Genomic DNA, 23503 nt, shown 5'->3' with positions numbered 1-23503 from the left:
TCAAATTGGTAAATGTTTTATCACTATAATCTTTCACCACTACTTATGAGATTACCTGTGTCTCCATTTTCCTCACAGTCCAAATTCTGTCAAATATTTACATTTCTACTAGTAGAAAAATATATTTATACTTCTCTTGTACTTGGGATTTATGATTCATCACTATAATTCTATTCTACCTTTTTTCCTCTTTCCAACCCAGTGGAATCTCCTCTATAGAACCATAATCTGATCAATTTCTCTATCACCTGTCTTTCTTCTATGGGAAAGTAAATGCCATGCTCTGACATCTTCCTGTTCCTATGTTTTCGTCTTCCTGCATTTTAATTAGAAATTCACAACTCATGCCTTAAAAAAATGCTTACATGGATTTTTAAAGCACTTGTCAATGTGGTCACAGATATGACAGCATTACTGAGACTTGTCTGAATTATGAAATCTACTGTCATATAATAATTTCACACATCTAAATAATTTGTAAATTATTTGTGTCTTATAGCCACAAATGAGATATGATTATGCAATAATGAGGCTTACAACATAGTTAGCCATCCAAATGATTAGAAGATGTATTCTCTAGAATACATTTGAGCAATGGAAGTTAACAACAGAGGAATATGTATATATGTACATATACATACATACACACATACATACATATATAGATCTATATTACTTTGTATTAAAACAGTTTCCAAAGTAATAAAACAGCTTTTGCCTGGTTTTCTATGTCTATTGAGCTGTCCATGTTAAATTTAAGATCAGTGCCATTTTCCTAAATCAGCTCCTCCTTACTCTCCTCTTTCAGGAAGCATGAGCGTTTTCATGGCTTCAGGGGCAATGGATGAAGTGAATCACTCAGTGGTGTCTGAGTTTGTGTTCGTGGGACTTTCCAACTCATGGGAGATCCAGCTGCTCCTCTTCCTTTCTTCCTCTGTGTTCTATGCTGCAAGCCTGATGGGGAACCTCCTTATTGTGCTAACAGTGATCTTTGATCCTCGTTTAAAGTCCCCCATGTACTTCCTGCTGGCCAACCTCTCCATCATCGATGTAATGTTTTGCTCCTCCACAACTCCCAGGATGATCTATGATATTTTCAGAAAGCAAAAAACCATCTCTTTTGGGGGTTGCATAGTTCAAATCTTCCTTGTTCATGCAATTGGTGGCACTGAGATGGTGCTGCTCATCGCCATGGCCTTTGACAGATATGTGGCCATATGTAAGCCCCTCCACTACCTGACCATCATGAGCCCACGTATGTGCATTATATTTTTGGTCACTTCCTGGATTATTGGTCTTATTCATTCAGTGGCTCAGCTGGTTTTTGTTGTAGACTTGCCTTTTTGTGGCCCTAATGAATTGGATAGCTTTTTTTGTGATTTGCCTGGATTTATCAAGGTTGCTTGCATAGACACTTATACACTGGGATTCATGATCACTGCCAATAGTGGTTTTATTTCTATAGCTGCCTTTTTCATTCTGATAATCTCTTACATCTTTATTTTGGTGACTGTTCAGAAAAAATCTTCAGGCAGCATATCCAAGGCCCTCTCTACCCTGTCAGCTCATGTCACTGTGGTCATTTTATTCTTTGGGCCACTGATCTTTTTTTATATATGGCCCTTTCCTATATCACCTCTGGACAAATTTCTTGCCCTATTTGATGCAGTCATCACTCCTTTCCTAAATCCAGTCATTTATACTTTTAGGAACAAAGATATGAAAGTAGCAATGAGGAAACTATGTGCTCAGCTTGTGAATTATAGTGAAATTTCTTAACAATTCTAAAGATACATGGAAACAAAGTATGCTGAAATGTCACAGGGATAAACCAAGTGAGTTATATTAAATTAGGTAGAATGACCGAGGTGTAACGTGCTGTGTACTGTGTCCTGTTTTGTTTTTTTCCTTCTAGACTGAACTGTGATGACAGTCTCTGAACTCTACTTATGGAACTGTCTTAAAGACTCAATAGTCATGGATCTTATCTTGCCAATGATCTTCTCTGTATAGTGCCAAACACAATTAATAAAAACATAATACAATGCTTTTTAAATTCAATATTTTGTATATTGTTCAAATTCTGTATTTCCCATGCTCATTGGACCACTTCAGAGATAAATATCAATTTTTACTTAACTGATTTTTTATATAAGATGATTTGTTTTCTTTCTTTCCTGTTTATTATTTGTTAACTTATTCCATTGTATCATTACTAGTCTGTTTTTTTCATGGCCTTAAGGACTCAGGAACCCCATTTTAAAGTGAAATTTTGATATAAAGAATTGTTAACTAATTTAATTGTTAATGAGGTGTTTGAAAAGAATAAACTCTAAGTTATCTCAGATATAGCCCTTTTATGAAGCACCTTAAGGATAGAAATAAGGGTAACAGTTTACATGAATGTCTAATATGAAAAGCTATTACAAATTGGGTGGGAGAACATGCAAAGGTGTAACTCAAAGATCAAAGCTTCTTGGCTGATGCCTGTTTCTTGACCTTAGAAAATAGTCCATGAAGGGAATAATCCTTGAGGGAGGTTATTCAACAGTGAAGATGAAGCAAGCATATAATATAAAGTAAAGCCATTGCTAAAATAAATAGTTGTTCCTGAAGAGGGTATGATAAGCCTAGGTGTGATGAGATGGTTCCTCTTATATTGGAGAACAGCTGCCTCCTTGGAATGAAACACAGGTCACTGAGGTGAAGTGTGGACAGGTGATGTTTGAAAGTGCAGCAAGCAGAGGAAAGCCCATAGGTAGCAAAGTGGAAGGAGCACATTCTGTTTCCCTCCTCCAACACTGACTCTCCTTCTCAATGCTGGGGAAAAGGAGACAGTTTGTAGAGCCTACATTACTTCATCATGCCATAGTAGAAAGGTATTTTGGAAATAAGTACAATAACTCATATAGCACTTGGTGTGAAGCTTCAACTAGGATCATATAATTTTTGATTTAAAGTAAAGTATAAACCTACTCATAGAGTTCCCTAAAATAGAAAGAAAATTAAATAATTTAATTTTTAAAATTAAAAATTAAAATTAAATAATTTTAACAAGACTGCATAAGGAATACAGAGTAACCATATCTAGAATTTTAGTTTTACAGACTCATGGTCCCTTCTTGTCTTCTGTCATTTGGATCATATTTAATTAGCTGTATTTCTCATTACTCCACTAGACTGTTAATTTTTCACTAACATATACATTATATTATACATTTTGTATCTTCAATGTTCATTTTGTGAAGCAGTAGAGTTTTAATACGTGATTTTCACTATACAATTCATTTTAAACTGAGTAATAGAATTTTTTGATGTGATTGTAAATAATTTCTTGATTTATTTCTTTTCTATCTTGTTTGCATATCAAACTGCAAATTATTTTGTCACTTGCTACTTTATTGTACAATTTCAATTAGTTCAGTCTTTAGGATTTTTTATACATGTCAATGCAAAGAGTGATTTTTTACTTCTTTGTCAATTTGAATTATTTTTGTATGATTCCCTGGCTAATTGGTCTAGCTAAAACCTTGAATATTGTGCTGAATAGTAGTGTTTAAAGTGGACATCTTTCTCCTCTGCAGGAAATTAGAGGAGGTGCTTTTAGTATTTATCATGGAATATCATATCACTTGTGGTTTTTTCGTATGCATCCTTAATTAAGGAGTAAATTTAACAATGAAAGTGAAAGGCCCATATATTGCTAAACGAAATAGAAGACACAGGAAATGGAAAGATATTTCCCAAACATGACTAGAAAGAATTAGGATTGTTAAAATAACCCTCTTACCTAAAGTCAGATACAATTCAATGTAAGCCCTATCACGGTATCTATGATTTTCATCAAAGCAATAGAACAAACAATGAAATTCACATGGAAGCACAAATGACCCCAAATACTCCTCACATAAGACTAATGGTATCACACTCTCAGACTTCATCATTACATATTATCAGTGAAATGCAAATCCAAAACACATAAAGCATATCAAAAGACCATAAAAAACACTGTTGTGGATAAAAAGGAATCTCTGTGTATTGTTGGTGGCAATGTGGACTGCTCTAGCCCCTATGGAAACCAGTGTGACCTTTTCTCAAAATACTAACAATAAATCTGTCATACAATCCAACAATTTTTCTCCTAGGTATTTTTCTGGAGAATAAAAAAAAAACACTAATTCAAAGGATTATATATAGAGTATACATGCAATGCTGCATTCTTGACAATAGCTAAGTTGTCAAATGGCAGATGAGTGAATTAATCTGTGGTATATGATACTAATCATTGATAAAAAATGAGGAACACTGCCATTTGGAACACATGGGTGGAACTGAAGGAATTTTATGTAAGCAAAGTAAGTAAACTTAAACTGGAGAAAGGCCAATGTTACATACTTTCATTTACATGTGGAATATAAAGAAACAAAATAAGGACTCAGTCAATCCCAAACTAATAACAAACCCCACTGCAAAATTAGGTTTACTAGAGGGTAAGGTGGAGAGTAGGATACACTGAGGTGGTGGACAGTGGGTGGGTGCCTTGGTGGTAGGTATGGTGTGGTGATAAATACCTGAAGAGGTGTGATGCTACACCTCTGAATCCTATTCAGTGTTGTAAACAAATGCTACCTCAATAAAATTTTTTAACAATAATTTCCCTGTTTCATAACCTTATGTGTTTAAATAAAGTTATTTCATTTGGAATAATTTTAATGTAGAGAAACTGTAAAGACAGTTCAGACATTTCCTATATACACTTCAGCTGGTTTCAGCTGTTTTTATTGTTGTCATCCATATTTCCTTGGCATATTTTTCAAAAATGGGGTCTGAGGATTATTGGCTAACTATTTTGTAAAATGTGCCTCAATTGGGCTTTTTTTTTTTTTTTGAGTCTTAAAAACCGTAGTTATCCTGGGTTTCTGTAAATATACCACAGAAATGAAGTGACCTTCTTATTATGTCAGGTCATAGTGTACATAATATTCACTTGTCATCAAGTAAATAAATTTGCTCAGTTGATCTATTATTTGATCCTAATAAATGGAAGCACATATTAGATATTACATCTGATAATCAGATTCTTCCGAATTGAGTAGTCAATCCCTTAGCTAACGCAACTTTGGGCGTGATATTTTAAAAACAATATAATAGTTCATTTTTACATCATTTTGTGCCTTTTCCATCAGTTGTAATCCCCGTGGGTTTCCCATCACCAAATCAACCGTGTACCATCACCATAGTCCAGTGCATTTCCCTCCCTCCACCATTTTTGATCCCATTTCCCATTCCACCCCTGTGAAATGTCTCTGGTATATAGTTGTTTACTATTATTATTATTTTCTCACCTGGTCCTTTATACTCCTGCTATGAAACCTCCTAAGTGAAACCTCCACTATTTTTCCTTTTCTTTCTGGCTTATTTCACTAAGCATGATCTTTTCCAGGTCCATCCAGGTTGCTGCAAAATGCAAGTTTTTTTTGTTGTTGTTGCTGACAAATATTCCATTGTGTATATGTACCACATCTTTTTAATGGACTTGATATATATTTTTTAATATTTATGCATATATAAATTTGTATTTCTTGGGAATATTTATTTCAACACCATCCCTCCCACCTTGGTTAGAATATTAAGGCAAATGATGTATGTGAATGTTTATGATCTACTTCTTTTGCTCCTTCTGTGAATAAGTTACTGTTTGTTCCTTTCCAGACTGAACTAGGGATCTAACTCACTCTATAATAAAACATTATAAAGTCAGTTAAAATCAGATGACGAAATAATGGTGGAGTAGTAGGAAATTAGATGTAAAATGTTTAGTGGCCAGCAATAAACACTCCTGTTTTAATTAATTTTCAAAATACTTATTAGATTTTTTTTCAAGGTCACTACAATGAGATATTTGGTGGTCAAATAGGGATTGTTAGGCAAAGTGAAAAAGATAAAACTGATAGAAGATCCCATAGGAGAGGCTGAAGGAATGAGATGACTAAAACTAGAAGGTACAGATAATTGACATTTATTTGTCTTTACTAAGTTGAAAGCTATTACACATTTATCTGAAAAAACTGCAGACAGCATCTTTAAATTGACAGAGAAAAAGTTAAGTTTCTTTGGCTTAAATGAAAGGATGATAGAATTTTACTGTAGGAAAGAATACCCAGATTATTTTTTGCTAATAAGGAACAGAAAACCAAAAACAGATGAATTTTCAAGTCTTATAAACAGGAAACAATTCTAAAGGTATGTGCCACTAGGAAATAATTTGGGGCACTGGATCTTTTAGGTTTACAAATATGAAAAAAGTTCCTATTCTTCATTTCTTCCTTTTTATCATAATTTCTACCTAACTGACCATCTTAGGCTCCTGCTGCATTCAATAGCCCAATTTTGTTTTGCATTACTTTTTTGCATTTTTCTTCTTATTCTTTTTGACATAAAAATATACTGAGTGCACCCCTCTTCTGAAACAGAGTAAAGGCAGTGGGAATGTTCTGCGAGTAAACGTGAACTGCCAGCCCTCACGGGTGATGGACACTGGTGATCCCTGAATACCCCTTCAAGCACTGAATCTGAGTAAAGGCAGAAGGGGGTTCAGCAACGAAAGGTGAACAGTGAGGTACAGGACAGTGCCCTTGGGCCCACATACCACTGCAAGAGGCCTGTGACTCCTTGTGCACCATGTACCCCATCCAGAACAGTAAGTAAATCCAGGAAGGCAGAGAGAGGGACTCATCATTATGGGGAACAACATCATGGGAGAGGTTTGGGCCCACATGCAGTGTTTAGAGTCTGCGTTAACACTTATGTGCATGCACAGACCCTGCCTGCATTACAGGTTAAAACAGGCATGTGGGGGAAAAGACAGGCATCACAGACAGACTTAGACAGGCATCACAGAGAGACTTGCTGAACTCAGCTCATGCCAAATAACCAATCTATAGCACCATAGTCCTTGTGAAATGTGGTATGACCACACCAGACTTGGTCTGGCCACCAGCCCCCAATATGCCAGTGAGAGCACTCTGAAGAAATGCCCACCAGCTCCAGTGATGAAGTGGTTAATTAGAAAACAAATTAGACAACAAATTAGAAAACAAACAACAGGTAGAAGGAAAAGTACAAATAGTACTTCTGTACTATCACAATAAGAAAATCACAATAAGAAAATCAGCCCCCAGGACTCAACAACAACATGGAAGGCTTTTTCTGCCTGAATGATAGAGAATTCATAATTGCCATAATAAAAACATAAAGAAGATGAAAAGGAAAAAAAAAGGTAAGTTTTTTTTGGAATGAAATGAAGTAAAATTAACAAACTGGAGAATGAAAATGAGTTTTTTAGGAAGGAAATTAAGTAAATGCAGTCTATTAAAAGATAAATGGGAGAGCTAAGGAATTCTGGTAAAAGTTACAAAACAGAATTGATGAAATGGAAGAATGAATCAGTACTCTTGAAGATACACACACAACAAGAACCAAAAAATAAAAAAGGGAATGTGATGGTCAAAATAAAAAGAACGAAGAAACATCTGGTGAAATGCCTGACTCCAGGAGGAGTGGAAATATGAATCTTAGTAATCCCAGAAGGTAGAGAACCAAAGGAACCGTGAACATATTTAAGGAAATAATTGAAGAGATCTTCCCAAATATGAAGAAGTGTACGAAAACAGAAATACAAGAATATGGAACACCAAATTACCACAATGAAAGGGTAATGACAGAAAGACACAGAATAGTGAAACTTCCAAAAGTCCAAGACAAAGAAAAATAATGAAGTTGACAAGGGGGAAGAAACAGATAATTTATGAAGGAAAACCAATCAGGCTGACATCAGACTGCTCTGAAGAAACACTATAGCAAGAAGAAAAAATCTCCAATATAAAAAATGTCAGCCTTATCCTTTAAAACTTTCCTTTCTATATGAAGGAAAAATAAGGACTTTCTTAGACCAAGAAGAAACATTACAAGATGCCTTAAAATTTAAGCCAACATAGGCCCTCTCTGGTGGCTCAGCGGGTTAAAGCACAGCACTGAGAATCTAAAGCCGCTTCCACATGAGTTCGATTCCCGCCTGCCCCGGAGGTGACCACATGGCGTGGCAGACCTCTCCTGATCCGCCCGCTGTGTACTTCGTCGATCTGCCTGTTCTGTTCCCCACTCTGTCTCTGGTGAAGCCTCTCACCGCCTCTGAGCCTCTGGCCTGTACCCCACTTCTGTATGCACAAATAAATAAATCTTAAAAAAAAAATTAAGCCAACATATGAATGAGCTGGAAGAAACAAACAAGGTAATGAATAGAAATATAAAATGATAAAATGGCAACTATAGACTCCGATGTATAAATAATAATGGACTAAATTCATCAGTTAAAAGACACAGAGTTGCCTGCTGGATAGGAAACAGAACTGTCTTCTGTTGTCTTCAGGAAAAACACCTAAGAGCCAAAAATAAACACAGATTAAAAATAAAGCTGGAGGGCCCTATCTGGTGGTGCAGTGGATTAAAGCCACTTCAGCATGAGTTCAATCCCCACCTGCCCCAGAAGTGATCCACATGGTGTGGCAGACCTCTCCTGACCTGCTCGCTGCTCCCCTCAGCATTGTACTTTGCCAGTCAGCCTGTTCTGCTCCCCACTCTGTCTCTGGTGAATCCTCTCACTGCCCCTATACCTCTGGCTTGTACCCCAGTTTTGTATGCAAAAATAAATAAATATTTAAAAAGATAAATAAATATTTAAAAAACAAGACTTAAAACAATAAAGCTGGAAAAAATTTTTTACCAGCAACTGGCCCCCATCAGAAGGCAGGGGCAGCCATACTTACATCAGTAAAATAGAGCTCAAACTAAAAAAGATAAAAAGATACATCGATGGTCACTACATTATGATCAAGGTGACAATATGCCAGTAAGTTACAACAATAACAAGTATCTATGGACCCAGTGAAGGAACACCAACATACATTTAGACAGTAACTTTCAAATCTGAAAAAAAGACAATGGAGAAAATATATATGTGGTAGGAGACATCAGCACCCCATGTTCATCAGTGGACAGATCAACAAGACAAAAAATAAAGATACAACAGCCCTAAACAAAGACTTTGAATACATGTATAGGACACTCCACCCAAAAAGCTCAAATATAGATCCTTCTAAAATGCACATGGATAATTCTCCAGGATAGACCATGTACTGGGATACAAAATAAATCAACAAAATTCATGAATATCAAAATCATACCAACCAACTTCTCTGATCATAAAGGCATCAAACTAGAAATCAATTACAAAGTAAAAGCAAGGATCTTCCCCCCACTACCCATGACACGGAGAATGAAGTACATGATACTGAAAGGCCACTGGATCAATGAGGGTATCAAAGAAGAATATAAGAAGTACACTGGAAAAAATGACAAAGAGGTCACAAATTTCCAGAATATATGGGACAAAGCAAAAGAAGTAATAGGAAAAAACTCTGTAGTAATAGAGGCCCACACCAAGAATCAAGAAAGAATCCAAAACAAGCACCTAATCTCCCATCTCAAAGAATTAGAAAAAGAACAACAAAGAGACTCAAAAAACTAGTAGAAGAAAGAAAATAAAAATGCAAGCAGCAGTAAATGAAATAGAAGTAAAAAGACAATCTAAAAGATCAATGAAACCAAAAACTGGTTTTTTAAAAATAATAGGTAAACCTCAAGTGAGCTGACAAAGGAAAAAAGGGAGAAAACTCAACTTCATTTATGATGAAGGCCCTTGAAATTCTTAGAAGAACATACCTGTATGTATGTAAAACTCACATACAACAAACCTAAAGCAAATATCATTCTTAATGGTGAGAAACTAAGTCCCTTCTCTTTAAGATCTGGAACATTTTCACCACTGCTTTTTAATATAATACTGGAAGTCTGAGCAAGAGCCATTAGGCAAGAGAAAAACATACAGGGAATCCATATAGAGAAAAAGGAAGTAAAAGTTCACTATTCATGGACAATATGACAATATATAGAGAGAACCCTAAAATTCCATATAAAAACTAATTAAAATAATAAAAGTTTAATGAAGTAGAAAATGTAGCAGCTTACAAAATCAACACATAAAAATCAGCAGCTTTCCTATGTGCAATCACTATACCTGAAGAAGAAATCAAGAAAACCATCCCATTCACAGTTGTACTAAAAAAATTGAATACCTGGGAATAAACCTCACAAAGTAGGTGAAAGTCCTATAACAAGAAAACTACAAAACATCATTCCAATTGCTATTTCTATTTCATGGAAACCTTGAAAACTTCTGGTTAGAATAATTTTTGCCTTAGTGATTATTTTTGCCTTTTTTACTGTCCATTTGATTAGTTAAGAACTCATGACATGGAAGTTTGGTTATAAATTCTAAAATAGTTTATACACGCATTACTTAGAGTTGTTCTACTAATTCTACTGCCCCATTTTGATATATGTTCAATTTCTTTTTTATCATTCATGGTTGATTTTCATTTCTTTTTCATCTTTACATTATCTCTGAAATGTATTTGAATGAATGATTGGAAAGCCAGGCAATCTTTCTGCCACCATCATTTTTGAGAGGTTTTCGAGCAGTAAGGAGAATTAAAATAAATGGAAATTGCCACATATGTCTTATATTTGGGAGAGATAACGACCAATGCATATTTATTAGAGAGTCACTGAAAAATTAAATAGATTGATACAGATGTTAAACATAAATTCCTGATAAAGGAAGAAGATGCCTGTTAAGAGATTTCCAAAAGATGGGCGCTGAATTAGAAACAAGCAGTATAGAGACTCCCCACAAATGTGATGATTTCATCAATTCTTCAAGTGTTCGCATCTTTTCTAGAAAAGGGCTATCGGAATATAAGACTACAATTGCATATTCAATCATGAATGTGGACTCCACACAGGCAGGAATCCTTGTTAATTCTATACTCCCAATTCCTGGAATGGTGTCTGGCATACCGTGTACTTAAAGGTATCTATTGAACTAATTAAACAAAACTCACTCTGAGACCCACTCAGGAATCAGTTACACATCTTCAAAAACAGCTGTTTTTCTTCCCTTTTTCTTTCTTGTCCTTCCATCTGATAGAATTAGTAAGAATTATTTTCACTTATGTGGAGGTAAACTGTTTTCATTCTTACACAAACTCTTATTGTACAAATACGAAAATAAGCAGGCAGTTTAAAAAATACTCTGCTATTTTCACAAAAATTTCCTAAGTCTACTTTCCACCTTCTCCTCAAGCAACCCATTACCAGCATTCCCCTTTGGTCACTGTGGTCAAATTTCTGTGGCCCTAGGAGACAATTCCCTTGACTGAGTGTACTCAATTGGGAGTCCCAGATCTCCATAGTCCCAGCACTTAAGTAACTTTCCAGTGCTGTAATTAGCAGCTTTTTCTGTGCTGGAGGTATTATGTAGGACTTTATATTCCAGGTGTTCATAACATTAGAAAGATAGGAACTCTATATTTTGTGGCTTTTTAAAATCTATAATTTCAACCTTGGTTCAGAAAGGTTAGACGGGGCATCTAATGAACCAGAAGACACAGCACAGTTCTGATATTCATCAGGGAAAAGGCAATATTTACCATACTCAGGACCCAAATATAACAGACATCTGAAGTGGAATGTCTGAAAGCCAAGGGTCAAACATAACAATTATGAATTTGTTAACCAATTGGTTCCTTAGCGTCAGCAAAGCTATTTACGCTCCTTTTATCTGTCCCCCTACATTTCAAAGAAAAGGATTTTATAGTCACTAGTAAATGTGCATTCAGGTGCCAGGAACAATAGCCTTGTAGCAGGCTTGTTGCATTGCCAAAGTAAAAGCAATAATTTTTGGAATATGCAGCTGCAGTGCCTGATCCTGCACGTCTTTTTACTATTCTGTCATGAGCTCTTTATTTTACCAAATTCAGGAAGAATGATCTAATGAAGAAAGTGCTAGGATGATCAGAAATTACAAGTTTCTTGTTAATCTTATGATTTCCAGTATCTAGTTTAAACTAACCTTACTAGTAATATAAAATTAAAGGTAGCAAGTACAGATCATCATCTGAATGAAGATCAAATATTGATCTGTAGAAAACAGTCTACAATTATCAGCCTTCCTGAGTTGAAATTTAAAGAAAAATTTGTTTCCTTTTCTTTTGGCCAGCTCAAGATGAGAACAGAGTCAACTGGTTATTGGATGATCTCTGAGGTATCTCTCATTTCTTACATTATATGCTTAGTGCTGGGAGGCTGGGTGAGTCAGGGCTCTACTAGTCAAAATCAAGGAGGTCAGGACACTATACGGGCACACTAGATTTAAGTTTGTGATCACCAGTGATAATTTGTTTTCCTTTTGCAGCAGTGAGTGAGGTGCAAAATTCCATTGTGTTAAAAGGATCAGATTTAAACTATTATTGTGCTCTTCTGTAAAGGGGAACATGCTTGCTAGAGGCTGGTACAAAGTATGACCCCAAGACATAAAGACAGAACATGAAGAGTGTCCAGGAGGCCTGGGTACTATGTTAGTGTACTAATGGTATAGAAATACTATATATTAATATAGTACATGAATACACTATATTCTTTTACAAATTTTTAAACAACTTAGGAATTATGTAACTTTGAAAATCTTGCTAATCTAATAAAAAATATCATCCATTTTTGAAGATAAAGTCTCATGCAAAGATTTAGAAAACATTTGGCCATAAAATGCATACAATAAAACAAAATTAACTCCTTCCTGGTCATTGATATCTTGACTCATATTTGGAAATTTAATTCCAGTGGCAAAACAAACAAAAGTAAATAAATGAATGGATCTATATCATTAAAATTTCTTTTGTGTAGAAAAAGAAAACATCGGATATATGGAAAGAAAACCTATAGAGTAATTGAGGACATTTGATCATCATACATCTGACAAGGACTTAATATCTAAAATATGAAGATCTAATACAACACAAAAACAGAGCAACCCAATAAAAAAAGAGTAGAGGATTTGAGTGGATAGTGGATGACTAACAGTGTGCACATTAAACAAGTTCCACTTTACTTAATAGTAGAGAAATTTAAATTAAAAACCGGTAACTGTGAGAATGGAATATGTAGAAAAGACTGGTGCCATGACCTGACATCTCTTTTCATTTCCTTTTTCCTGAAAATAACTTAACTTGTCCTAATTTAGAGATATGACAAATTCACATCTTGGGCCTTAAAAAAATGTTTACCTGGGTTTTGAATTAACTTGCCAATGTGTTCATAAATACAGCAGCATTACTGCGATATGTCTGAATTATGATACACACTATCACTTAATATTTTCACATAACTAAATAAAATGTAAATGTCCTATGTCTTATAACCATAAAGGAACTATGAGTATGCAATAATGAGGTTTACAACAGTTAGTCTCCAAATAATTAGAAGATTTATTACCTAGAACACATTCTAGCAATGAAAGTTAACAGAGAGATATGTGTACACACACACACACACACACACACATAGGTTTGTAACTGAAATAGTTTCCAGTTTCAGTTTCCAGTTTCCAGCCTTTGCCTGGTTTTCTACGTCTATTGAGCTGTCCATATTAAATTTAAGATCAGTGCCATTTTCCTAAATCAGCTCCTCCTTACTCTCCTCTTTCAGGAAGCATGAGCGTTTTCATGGCTTCAGGGGCAATGGATGAAGTGAATCACTCAGTGGTGTCTGAGTTTGTGTTCGTGGGACTTTCCAACTCATGGGAGATCCAGCTGCTCCTCTTCCTTTCTTCCTCTGTGTTCTATGCTGCAAGCCTGATGGGGAACCTCCTTATTGTGCTAACAGTGATCTTTGATCCTCATTTAAAGTCCCCCATGTACTTCCTGCTGGCCAACCTCTCCATCATCGATGTGATGTTTTGCTCCTCCACAACTCCCAGGATGATTTATGATCTTTTCAGAAAGCAAAAAACCATCTCTTTTGGGGGTTGCATAGTTCAAATCTTCTTTATTCATGCAATTGGTGGCACTGAGATGGTGCTGCTCATCGCCATGGCCTTTGACAGGTATGTGGCCATATGTAAGCCCCTCCACTACCTGACCATCATGAGCCCACGTATGTGCATTATATTTTTGGTCACTTCCTGGATTATTGGCCTTATTCATTCAGTGGCTCAGCTGGTTTTTGTTGTAGACTTGCCTTTCTGTGGCCCTAATGAATTGGATAGCTTTTTTTGTGATTTGCCTGGATTTATCAAGGTTGCTTGCATAGACACTTATACATTGGGATTTATGGTCACTGCCAATAGTGGTTTTATTTCTGTAGCTGCCTTTTTCATTCTGATAATCTCTTACATCTTTATTTTGGTGACTGTTCAGAAAAAATCTTCAGGCAGCATATCCAAGGCCCTCTCTACCCTGTCAGCTCATGTCACTGTGGTCATTTTATTCTTTGGGCCACTGATCTTTTTTTATATATGGCCCTTTCCTATATCACCTCTGGACAAATTTCTTGCCCTATTTGATGCAGTTATCACTCCTTTCCTAAATCCAGTCATTTATACTTTTAGGAACAAAGATATGAAAGTAGCAATGAGGAAACTATGTGCTCAGCTTGTGAATTATAGTGAAATCTCTTAACAAAGTATACTAAAATCTCACATGAGTAAACCAAGTAAGGTATATTAATTTAGCCAGAATGACCAAAGTATAACATGCTGTGTATTATGTCCTGTTTTATTTTTTCCTTCTAGACTGAATTGTGATGACAGTCTCTGAACTCTGCTTACGGATCTGTCTTAAAGACTCATGGTCATGGCTCTTAGCTCTCCAATGGTATTCTCTTTGTACAGTGTCAAACATAATTAATAAAAATGTAAGATAATCCTTTTCAAAGTCAATATGTTACATATTGTTCATATTCTGTATTTTCCATGTTCTTTGGACCACTTCAGAAGTAAATTTTAATTTTTACTTAACTGATTTTTTGATGTAGTGAGATGATTTGTTTTCTTTCTTTTCTGCTCATTATTTGTTAACTTCTTTCACTGTATTATTACTTGTCTGGTTTTTTCAGGGTCTAGTAAGGATACAGGAAGTCCTTTTTTTTTTAAAGATTAATTCATTTATGCATACAGAACTGGGGTACAGGCCAGAGGTGTGGGGGGTGAGAGATTCACCAGAGACACTGGGGAGCAGAACAGGCAGATTGACTAGTAAGTACACTGCTATGGGGAGCAGTGGGTAGGTCAGGAGAGGTCTGCCATGCCATGTGGATTATTTCCAGGGCTGGGGATCGAACTCGCACTGAAGCAGCTGCAGCCAGTTTGCAGTGCTGCGTTCTAACCTGCTGCACCACCAGGGAGGGCCAGGAAATCCTTTTATAATAGTCATTTTGATATAAAGAATTGTTAAATAATTTAAATTGTTATGGAGGTGTTTGAAAAGAATAAGCTCTAAGTTATCTCTGATATAGCTCTTTTATGAAGCACCTTAAGGATGGGAATAAACAACTCATTCTGTGTATATGAGTGTCAAATTCAAAAAGCTATTGCAAATTGGGTGGGACAATATGTGAAGGTATAACTCAAAGATCAAAGCTTCTTGGCTGATGCCTGTTTCTTGACCTTAGGAAATAGTCCATGAAGGGAGGGAATAATCCCTAAGGGGGGTGATTTAACAGCGAAGATGAAACACGCATATAATATAAAGTCAAGTCATTGCAAAAATAAATAGGTATTTCTGAAGAGGATATGATAAGCCTGGGTGTGATGAGATGGTTCCTCTTATATTGGAGAACAGTTGCTGCCTTGGAATAAAATACAGGTCATTGAAGTGAAGAGTATGACAGGTGATGTTTGAAAGTGCAGTAAGCAGAGGAAAGCTCATAGGTAGCAAAGTGGAAGGAGCACATTCTGTCTCCATCTTCCAAAATTGACTCTCCTTCTAGTGCCCTCTAATAGCAATGCTGGGAAAAAGGAGACATAGTTTGGACAGCCTACATTGCTTCATCATTCTATTGTAGAAAGGTACTTTGGAAATGAATATAGTAACTCATATACTACTTGCAATCTTATAGAAAGATATTCAACTCAAACTAGGCTCATACAGAGTTTTTGAAATTTAAAGTAAAGTATAAATATACTCATTGAGTTCCCTATAATAGAATGTCTCAGGCATTGGAAAGTTAAGTAGTTATATCAAAATTGATAAGGAATATATGGAATAGTCTAATCTAGAATTTTAGTTTGACAGACTCATTGATCTTTGTTGTCTTCTGTCTTTTAGATCTTAGTTGTTTTCTTATAAGTCCACTGGACTATTAATTTCTCACTAGTTACATTCTATTATCAATCTTGTATCTTAAATATCCATTTTATGAAGCAGTAGAATTTCAACAAGTGATTTTCACTATACAATTTAGTTTAACCCTAGCTGTAGAATTTTTTGATGTCATTGTAAATGGGATAGTTCTTTGATTTATTTCTTTTCTATCTTGTTTGCATGTAAGAATACAAAATGTTTTGTAATTTACTACTTTATTGTATGTATATGCTACATCTTCTTAATTCATTTTCAAAAGTGAGCTCTTTAGATTACTAGTCATGTATTTTGTAAAATCTCCCTCAGTTTGAGTTTGTCTGCAGTTCTTCCTATTAGCCTGGGCTTTTATAAAGAATGCCATAAAAATGAAGTGACCCTCTTATTACTTCAGATCACATTACATAATATTTAAACGTCTTCATGAGTGATACTAAATTTGCTTAGTTTATTATATGACCCTAATACAAGAAGCAATATATTATATGTTACATCTGATATTCACATTCTTTCTACTCAAGTAGTCAATCCCTTAGTCCAAGCTACCTATGGATTTCCTGGTATTTTGAGGCTTTTGCATGTGTGACTTCTGTATTTCTTGGGAGTATAAACAATAATTTATTTCAACTCTATTCCTCCCCCCCCCACCCTTTAGAATATCAAGACAAGTGATGTAGGTGATTGGTTATGAGCCTCTCCCTTTCCTCCTTTTGTAGTTCAGTTACGTTTTGTTTCTATCCAGATTGAACTCTTGATCTCTGTCTTATGCCCTTAGAATTTGGCTTAGTTTTCCCCCAATGCATTTAACTTTCATATGTCTGTTTGCGTAATCACTCCTTGCAACTTCTTGGTGCCCCAATGTTTTATGCAGTTGCTCTAGTCTAATTCTACCTGAATGAACATTTGCACATTTTGTCACAAATCTTTGACACTGAACTGTTACAGCTGGTGACAATGTGAAGTGCTCTAGACCCTGTGGATAAAGTAATGAGGCATTTTCTCAAAATACTAGAAATTGCTGTCCTACAAGCCAACGATTTTACTGGAGTTCAGGACAGTGAAGAGGAAAATTGTCTCCTCCACTCCGACATATCCTAATTTGGAATTTTCCCACTAATTTACAATGGCCATTTGCTTTATTTGTATCATTTTTCCTAGACCCTAAAAAAGCTATTAAGAAAATTATGGTTACAAGTTCAATAGGTCAATGCATCAATGCATTAATAGGTATTATCTTGACTACTGCTGAACCACAAGAAGACATGAATGAGGTTTTTATTGTAATGTTGCTTTTAGTAGAGGGAGGGTAGTATGATATACAAAATATGAAATAACTGTATATTTTTAAAATATTTTTTTATTTATGCACACAGAATTGGAGTACAGGCCAGAAGTGCAAGGACAGTGAGAGGATTCACCAGAGACAGAGTAGGGAGCAGAACAGGCTGACTGATTAAGTACACTGCTGAGGGGAGCAGCGGGCAGATCAGGAGAGGTCTGCCACACCATGTGGGTCACCTCCGGGGCCAGGGACTGAACTTATGCTCAAGTGGCTTTAGCTTCTTAAAGCTGTGCTTTAACCCTCTACGCCATCAAGGAGGGCCCCGAAATAACTGTATTTTATAGGTACGGTCTAAATAGAACACACACTCATAATAGAATTGTAGAAGAGTTCTGGAGAACCTTGGTTTAAAGTCATTAATCTTTAGAAACTGATTCATAAAAAGCTCTGGGGAAGTAACTTGGCAGTAAGTAGAATCTTAAGAGACACCAAAACAAAGAGATACCCTACTGTAGATTGGTAGAAAATTTTTGTACTCCATACAACTGTTAAGGGACTGATCACAAAGCCATACAAAGAATTCAAATGACTCAACAAAGTAAACAATCCAGTAAAATAAATGGGCTGAAGAACTTAAAAAACACTTCTCCAAAGAGGAAATGCAAACAGTTAACAGGCATATTCTGCTCTCCACTCTGTCTCTGGTTAATCCTCTCACTGACCCTGCACCTCTGGCCTGAACCTCAGTTCTGTGTGCATAAATAAATAAATCTTTAAAAAAATATAGAGGGAAACTAGATGTGTTACTTTGCAATGTAAATTGTAAATTTTTTACTTTTTAATATTTTGAGGGGTTCTTATTATTCATTCTAGACAGGCATAGTAAGGACAATGGCATTTTTTCAATAATGGATTTTTTTTGTAAACTTCAATAAAAATATTTTAGTCTTCCATTGCAGGAAATTGTACAGTTGCTTGGAAAAAAGAAATATGAGAAATATGAGAAAGAAAGACTGCATTTTCAAAGCAAGTATTATAAATAGGTAAATTTAAAATTAACAAAAATGACAAACTATTTAAATTTTTTTCACCTAGTTTGTATCAATATTTATACTTATTTTGCTTTTATCTATTTGTTAGGTTTAAAAAAATTGATATATAACAGCTGGTCCATAAAATTTGCATGAATTTCTTGGAAGATGAATAGTGTTAAATTACTTGGTGATATAATAGAATTTAAGTTGACACAGGTTGATATTCTTAAAGATTCCTGTGCCATTTCTCCCTCCTGTGACTCATTATCAACCTTTCCCCTTTGATGTTTGAATCACAGTGAAAATATTTTGAGGAGAAAATATCCTTGACCAACTGACTTTAATTCTGCAGTCCCAGATCACCCTACTATTATTTGGTTACTATCCTCCAGTGTAGCTAATTAGCCAATTTTTCCAGTTATGGAAACACTTAATATAAATGGGTGTGCTTGAGATGAAAAACTATAAGGGAAGGAAGGGGTGAAGTTGACCAGCCAGAGGAAAATAATAAATTAAATAAAGTCAGCAACAGGGGCAACTCAGGTAAAAGTTTGTTTTTTGTTTTATCAACTAAGCTGTGACCTGGGGGTAGGAAGAGGCAGGTGGTGGTGGAGAAATGTGGCTGGTGAGGGAATAAACAGGGATGGCTGTAGAATAGGAGAGCAAGAATTAAAAGTCTTAATTTCTAAGGAGGACCTGGAAATGACTTAGAGAATTAAAAGTGCAACTGAAGATACACTGCAGAGTTGGGGACCACATGAGGTCAGGACTAGGATGCAGGATGAATTGTTCACTGCATCCACAGATCTTTCTGAGCACTTAAAGTAACGATATATGCTTGTAGTCTGCAAAACAAGCTTGTCACCTGATTTAGTGAATTAAAACGGAGAAGTTCATCAGGTATTGTTGAGAGGTGGTGTTTTTGAAAAAAATAGAACTTGAGTTTCATAGACTCAAACAAGAATGAGTAAAAATTACTTAGTATAAAATATCTAGGGATCTAATTAATTCTAAATTTAAATATTACAGAGTCACTTAAAATTATGATGGAAGAACTCAGAAAAAGTAGGAAACTATATATAATTTAATGTTTAATAATAGCAATCAATACTCCTGTTTTAATTACTGACTTGATTTTTTTTCCCCCTAGATCATTACAATGAGATGTTTGGTGGTCAGATGGGAGTGGTTAGACAAAGTGACAAAGATTAAACTGATAGAAGATTGAACCTATGAGCAGAGGCTAAAGGAATGGAGATGAACAAAACTAGAAGATACATATAATTTTCCTTTATTTGCTTTTACCAAGTTGAAGGCTATTAAACATTTTTCTCAGAGAGTTTCTGATGATGTCTTTAAATCGGCAGAGAAATAGTTAATGGACATGGCATAATTGAAAGGATGAGAGACTTTACTGTAGGGAAGAACATTCAGGCTATTGTGTTAATACAGAACAGGAAACCAAGGAAACATGCATTTTCAAAACAGAAATGTACTGGGTAGAGAAACAAAAGAAAGGGACTTTGTCAGAGCTTAGTTTTAGATTTCTTCCAGTTAAGTGATTTTATTAACTGAAGATAATGAGCATCTCTTTTTATTGTCTCCCAAAATGTTGAGACGCAAAATTACCAGGAAACAAATATAACTATATATGAATCAAGCAATTTTAAAGAAGATTCTAGCCAATTCTGCAAAATCTGAATGAGTCACATACCATAAATAACTCTAAATATTTATTGGCTATAATTCATGTCATTATAGTAGACTAAAAGCTAGGCGAGAGCTAGAGAATGCAAAGAGGGTATCTTCTAGTAGCAATGGTGTGGGAGGGCATGCATGGAAGGCTTGCTATGCTTCAGTGATCAATTAAACAAAAACCTAGGGTCTCCCCTAAAAGTGATTTAGAGACAAGAACTCAGAGCCATTAGATGAATATTCAAGCAATTTGAGGACTTGAAGACAGGTTCTGGGTAAGTTTCTAGTTCTGCTATTTGCTATTTGTATTACTTATTCTTACATTTTTGTCTTTGACTCTACTTCTCCCTCTTTTCTCAACTTTAGTTCTCATTCTTGGGTTATCATCTCCTGTTTAATAAACTTGTTTTTGCTTGTCTTCTGCAGCAACCTATCAAAGCTATGCCTTTTCTAGGTAATAGAACAAGTTTAAAATGGGTCACTTATTTATTCATCATCAAAACTCTCCTGTTTTCATGTGGAAGATCTCAGCTATGGAAAGTCTGTACTAATTTGTTTATAGCTCACTTCCTGTAACAATGTAAGGGACAGCAACTCTTGCGCTAGATAGGAGTAGGAAATATGGATACTTTAAGATTGCAAATCTGAAAAGCTCCCACTATCCACTAATCCCCCTTTATCAGTATTTGCATGTCATCTTAGTCTCCAGTTGCATTCAATAACCTAATTTTGTCCCGACTTCCTTTTTTCACCTACAAATTTTCTTTCAATTTAAAATATGTACTGAACTTTAAAAATATCTTTCACTCCCATAAAGTCTATGGCTAGACTTTATGTAAGGTTTACACACATCTCATTTTTTCCCCGGAATCTCTTATCACTCCATATAAATTTCTATAATGGTTCTCTATTTCTTTGAAAAATTCCATTTGAAGTCTGAGCATTGAATCTATGTTTTGCTTTGGGTAAGATGGGCATTTTAATAATGTTAATTCTTTCTATCTATGAACATGAAATATCTATTTCTTTTAATAATGTCTCACAGTTTTCAATGAACAATGCTTTCACCTCCTTTATTAGACTTATTCCAAGGTACTAAAAAAAATTTCATGCTACCACACACAGGGATGCTTTCTTGATTTAATTAATTATACATATTTACTTACATTTTATTTTAGCTCTGAGGACCACTTTTTTCCTCATTTCTAGAAATGTGAAATGTATATTTGAGTTTTTTTAATAAAACATGTTTCTGATAAGTTGTTCCCACAGAAAAATGTAATTATATAAAGTTTATTTTAAATTATATAAAGTTTATTCTAATGGGAGTGAGAGATCTTGATGCTGGTAAAAGTTGTCCTATGAATTACCTTTGTGAATGAACAAGTAATTTCCTATATATGTTTCTATAAGAATTACTTCACTAGTGAAAGATGGTGTTGTTCTAATCAGGAACATTCCACTGATAAGTGGGCTTTTGATTTACCATTTGCAGTTCTTATCCCAAAATAACTGTAATTTTATCTTATTTACCCATTCTGGGATCTGGCTACTGTGCATTAGTTCTTTTTAAAGGAGTTTAACTTTGTAACACAAACCTCATTTTACTGACACAGGCATTGTTTGTCTCTCCTCCCCACCCCCATATTTGTTTCTGTAATTCTTTCATCCACTTGAAGTACATGTTTGTTTTCTTTTTTTAAAGATTTATTTATTTAGGCATATATAACTGGGGTACAGGCCAGAGGTGCAAGGGTGGTGAGTGGATTCACCAGAGACGGGGTGGGGAGCAGAACAAGCCAACTGACAAAGTACACTTACGTCATTACATATTTTATGCCAATATGAAGTGTTAATGTGATAACTGCTTTCACCAAAGATTTTAAATTTCTTAGACACTGTGATTTTTCTGAGAATATCACCTATAAAATAAAATGATATCTAATCTTGACATGACAGGCCATTGATAGACATTTTCATATTAGTAATTAAGGTCTAATGAACTTGGATGGCAATAGTTTCTGTAAAATCGTTACTCTGTGCAGGTAAGCAACTGCAGGGATGAGACTTGGGATAGTGTAATAATTTCTATTTGGCAACTTAAAATATGTCATAATAGGAACCTGCTATGATATACTCTTAGCTACAGTAACTTTCTCTAGTCTGTTAGGTTTTTTTATTTGACAAATGTGAAGTAAGCACTAAATTTTTATATCCATTAGTATTAGTGATAGTGGTAAAAGTAACAGCTACTCATAAAAATCAGATATAATACATATACCTACAATAATTGGAGAGGTAGCAATTTATGGTAAAGTAAGACACTGTGAAATACTAACAAGCAGAGAGAAGACAGAGATTTGGGCAAAACTCATTTTTTTTTTTTAAGATTTATTTATTCATACAGAACTGGGGTACAGGCCAGAGATGCGGAGGGTGAGAGGATTCACCAGAGACAGAGTGGGGAGCAGAACAGGCAGATCGACGAAGTACACTGCTGAGGGGAGCAGCGGGCGGGTCAGGAGAGGTCTGCCACGCCATGTGGTCACCTCCGGGGCAGGCGGGAATCGAACCCATGCGGAAGCGGCTTTGGATTCTCAGTGCTGTGCTTTAACCCGCTGCGCCACCAGGGAGGGCCAAAAACTCATTTGTTTTTTACAAATGAGGAAGCATTTCAATACTGGAGTTTGTGAATTAGAAAACAAAATGAGAAAAATTTTGAAAAATGCAAGGAAAATTTAAAAGTCAAATTCAGCAATATGTATAATAGAGATTTTGAAAACTAATTCTGCACAAGAGGTATTGTTGGTTGGCTCGCAGGAATGGTCAGAATCATAAGAATTCATATCACATCAGACTCAAAAGTATTTGGAGATGACTTCATATGCTATTGAGCATTATGCAATAGGAAACATTCATGTAATATAAAAATAGAGTAAAAGGGAAATAGACTCAGAGATAAGACTAACTGGTAGCAGTAGTTCTGAAAACCATAGTGTCATCTAGGAATCAGCTCACTAACTAGAAGACCAAAGTGAATGTGATAAAGAATATTTCCCTGTGAGAGATATTAATATAATACTTGTTTTCATGGGTGGGAGGTTTTCTTTCTTGTGCACTAACATTTCCTAGGCTATCCTTTTGTATTTTTTCTCTTCCTTTAGGTAACATGAAAACTC

General features: G+C 35.3%; 2 protein-coding genes across 2 annotated transcripts; both read left to right on the top strand.

The window, feature by feature from the left end:
- The first annotated feature begins 840 nt into the window (after positions 1 to 840).
- LOC101620638 (olfactory receptor 4F6-like) lies at positions 841 to 1779 on the top strand. Its single transcript, XM_004687597.1, has one exon. It carries the CDS (start codon positions 841 to 843, stop codon positions 1777 to 1779), a length of 939 nt encoding a protein of 312 aa, XP_004687654.1.
- An 11915-nt stretch (positions 1780 to 13694) lies between these two features.
- LOC101620409 (olfactory receptor 4F6-like) lies at positions 13695 to 14633 on the top strand. The gene has a single exon (XM_004687596.1). The coding sequence runs from the start codon at positions 13695 to 13697 to the stop codon at positions 14631 to 14633; it is 939 nt and encodes a 312-aa protein (XP_004687653.1).
- Positions 14634 to 23503: the final 8870 nt, after the last annotated feature.

Source organism: Condylura cristata, unplaced genomic scaffold, assembly GCF_000260355.1.
Source record: "Condylura cristata isolate star-nosed mole 26May11 unplaced genomic scaffold, ConCri1.0 scaffold00023, whole genome shotgun sequence".
Taxonomy (NCBI): domain Eukaryota; kingdom Metazoa; phylum Chordata; class Mammalia; order Eulipotyphla; family Talpidae; genus Condylura; species Condylura cristata.
This window is presented reverse-complemented; position numbering and strand designations above follow the sequence as displayed.

Excerpts from the sequence above, each read along its gene's own strand:
- LOC101620409 (XM_004687596.1), top strand. The coding sequence starts at position 13,695 with ATGGATGAAGTGAATCACTCAGTGGTGTCTGAGTTTGTGTTCGTGGGA.
- LOC101620638 (XM_004687597.1), top strand. The coding sequence starts at position 841 with ATGGATGAAGTGAATCACTCAGTGGTGTCTGAGTTTGTGTTCGTGGGA.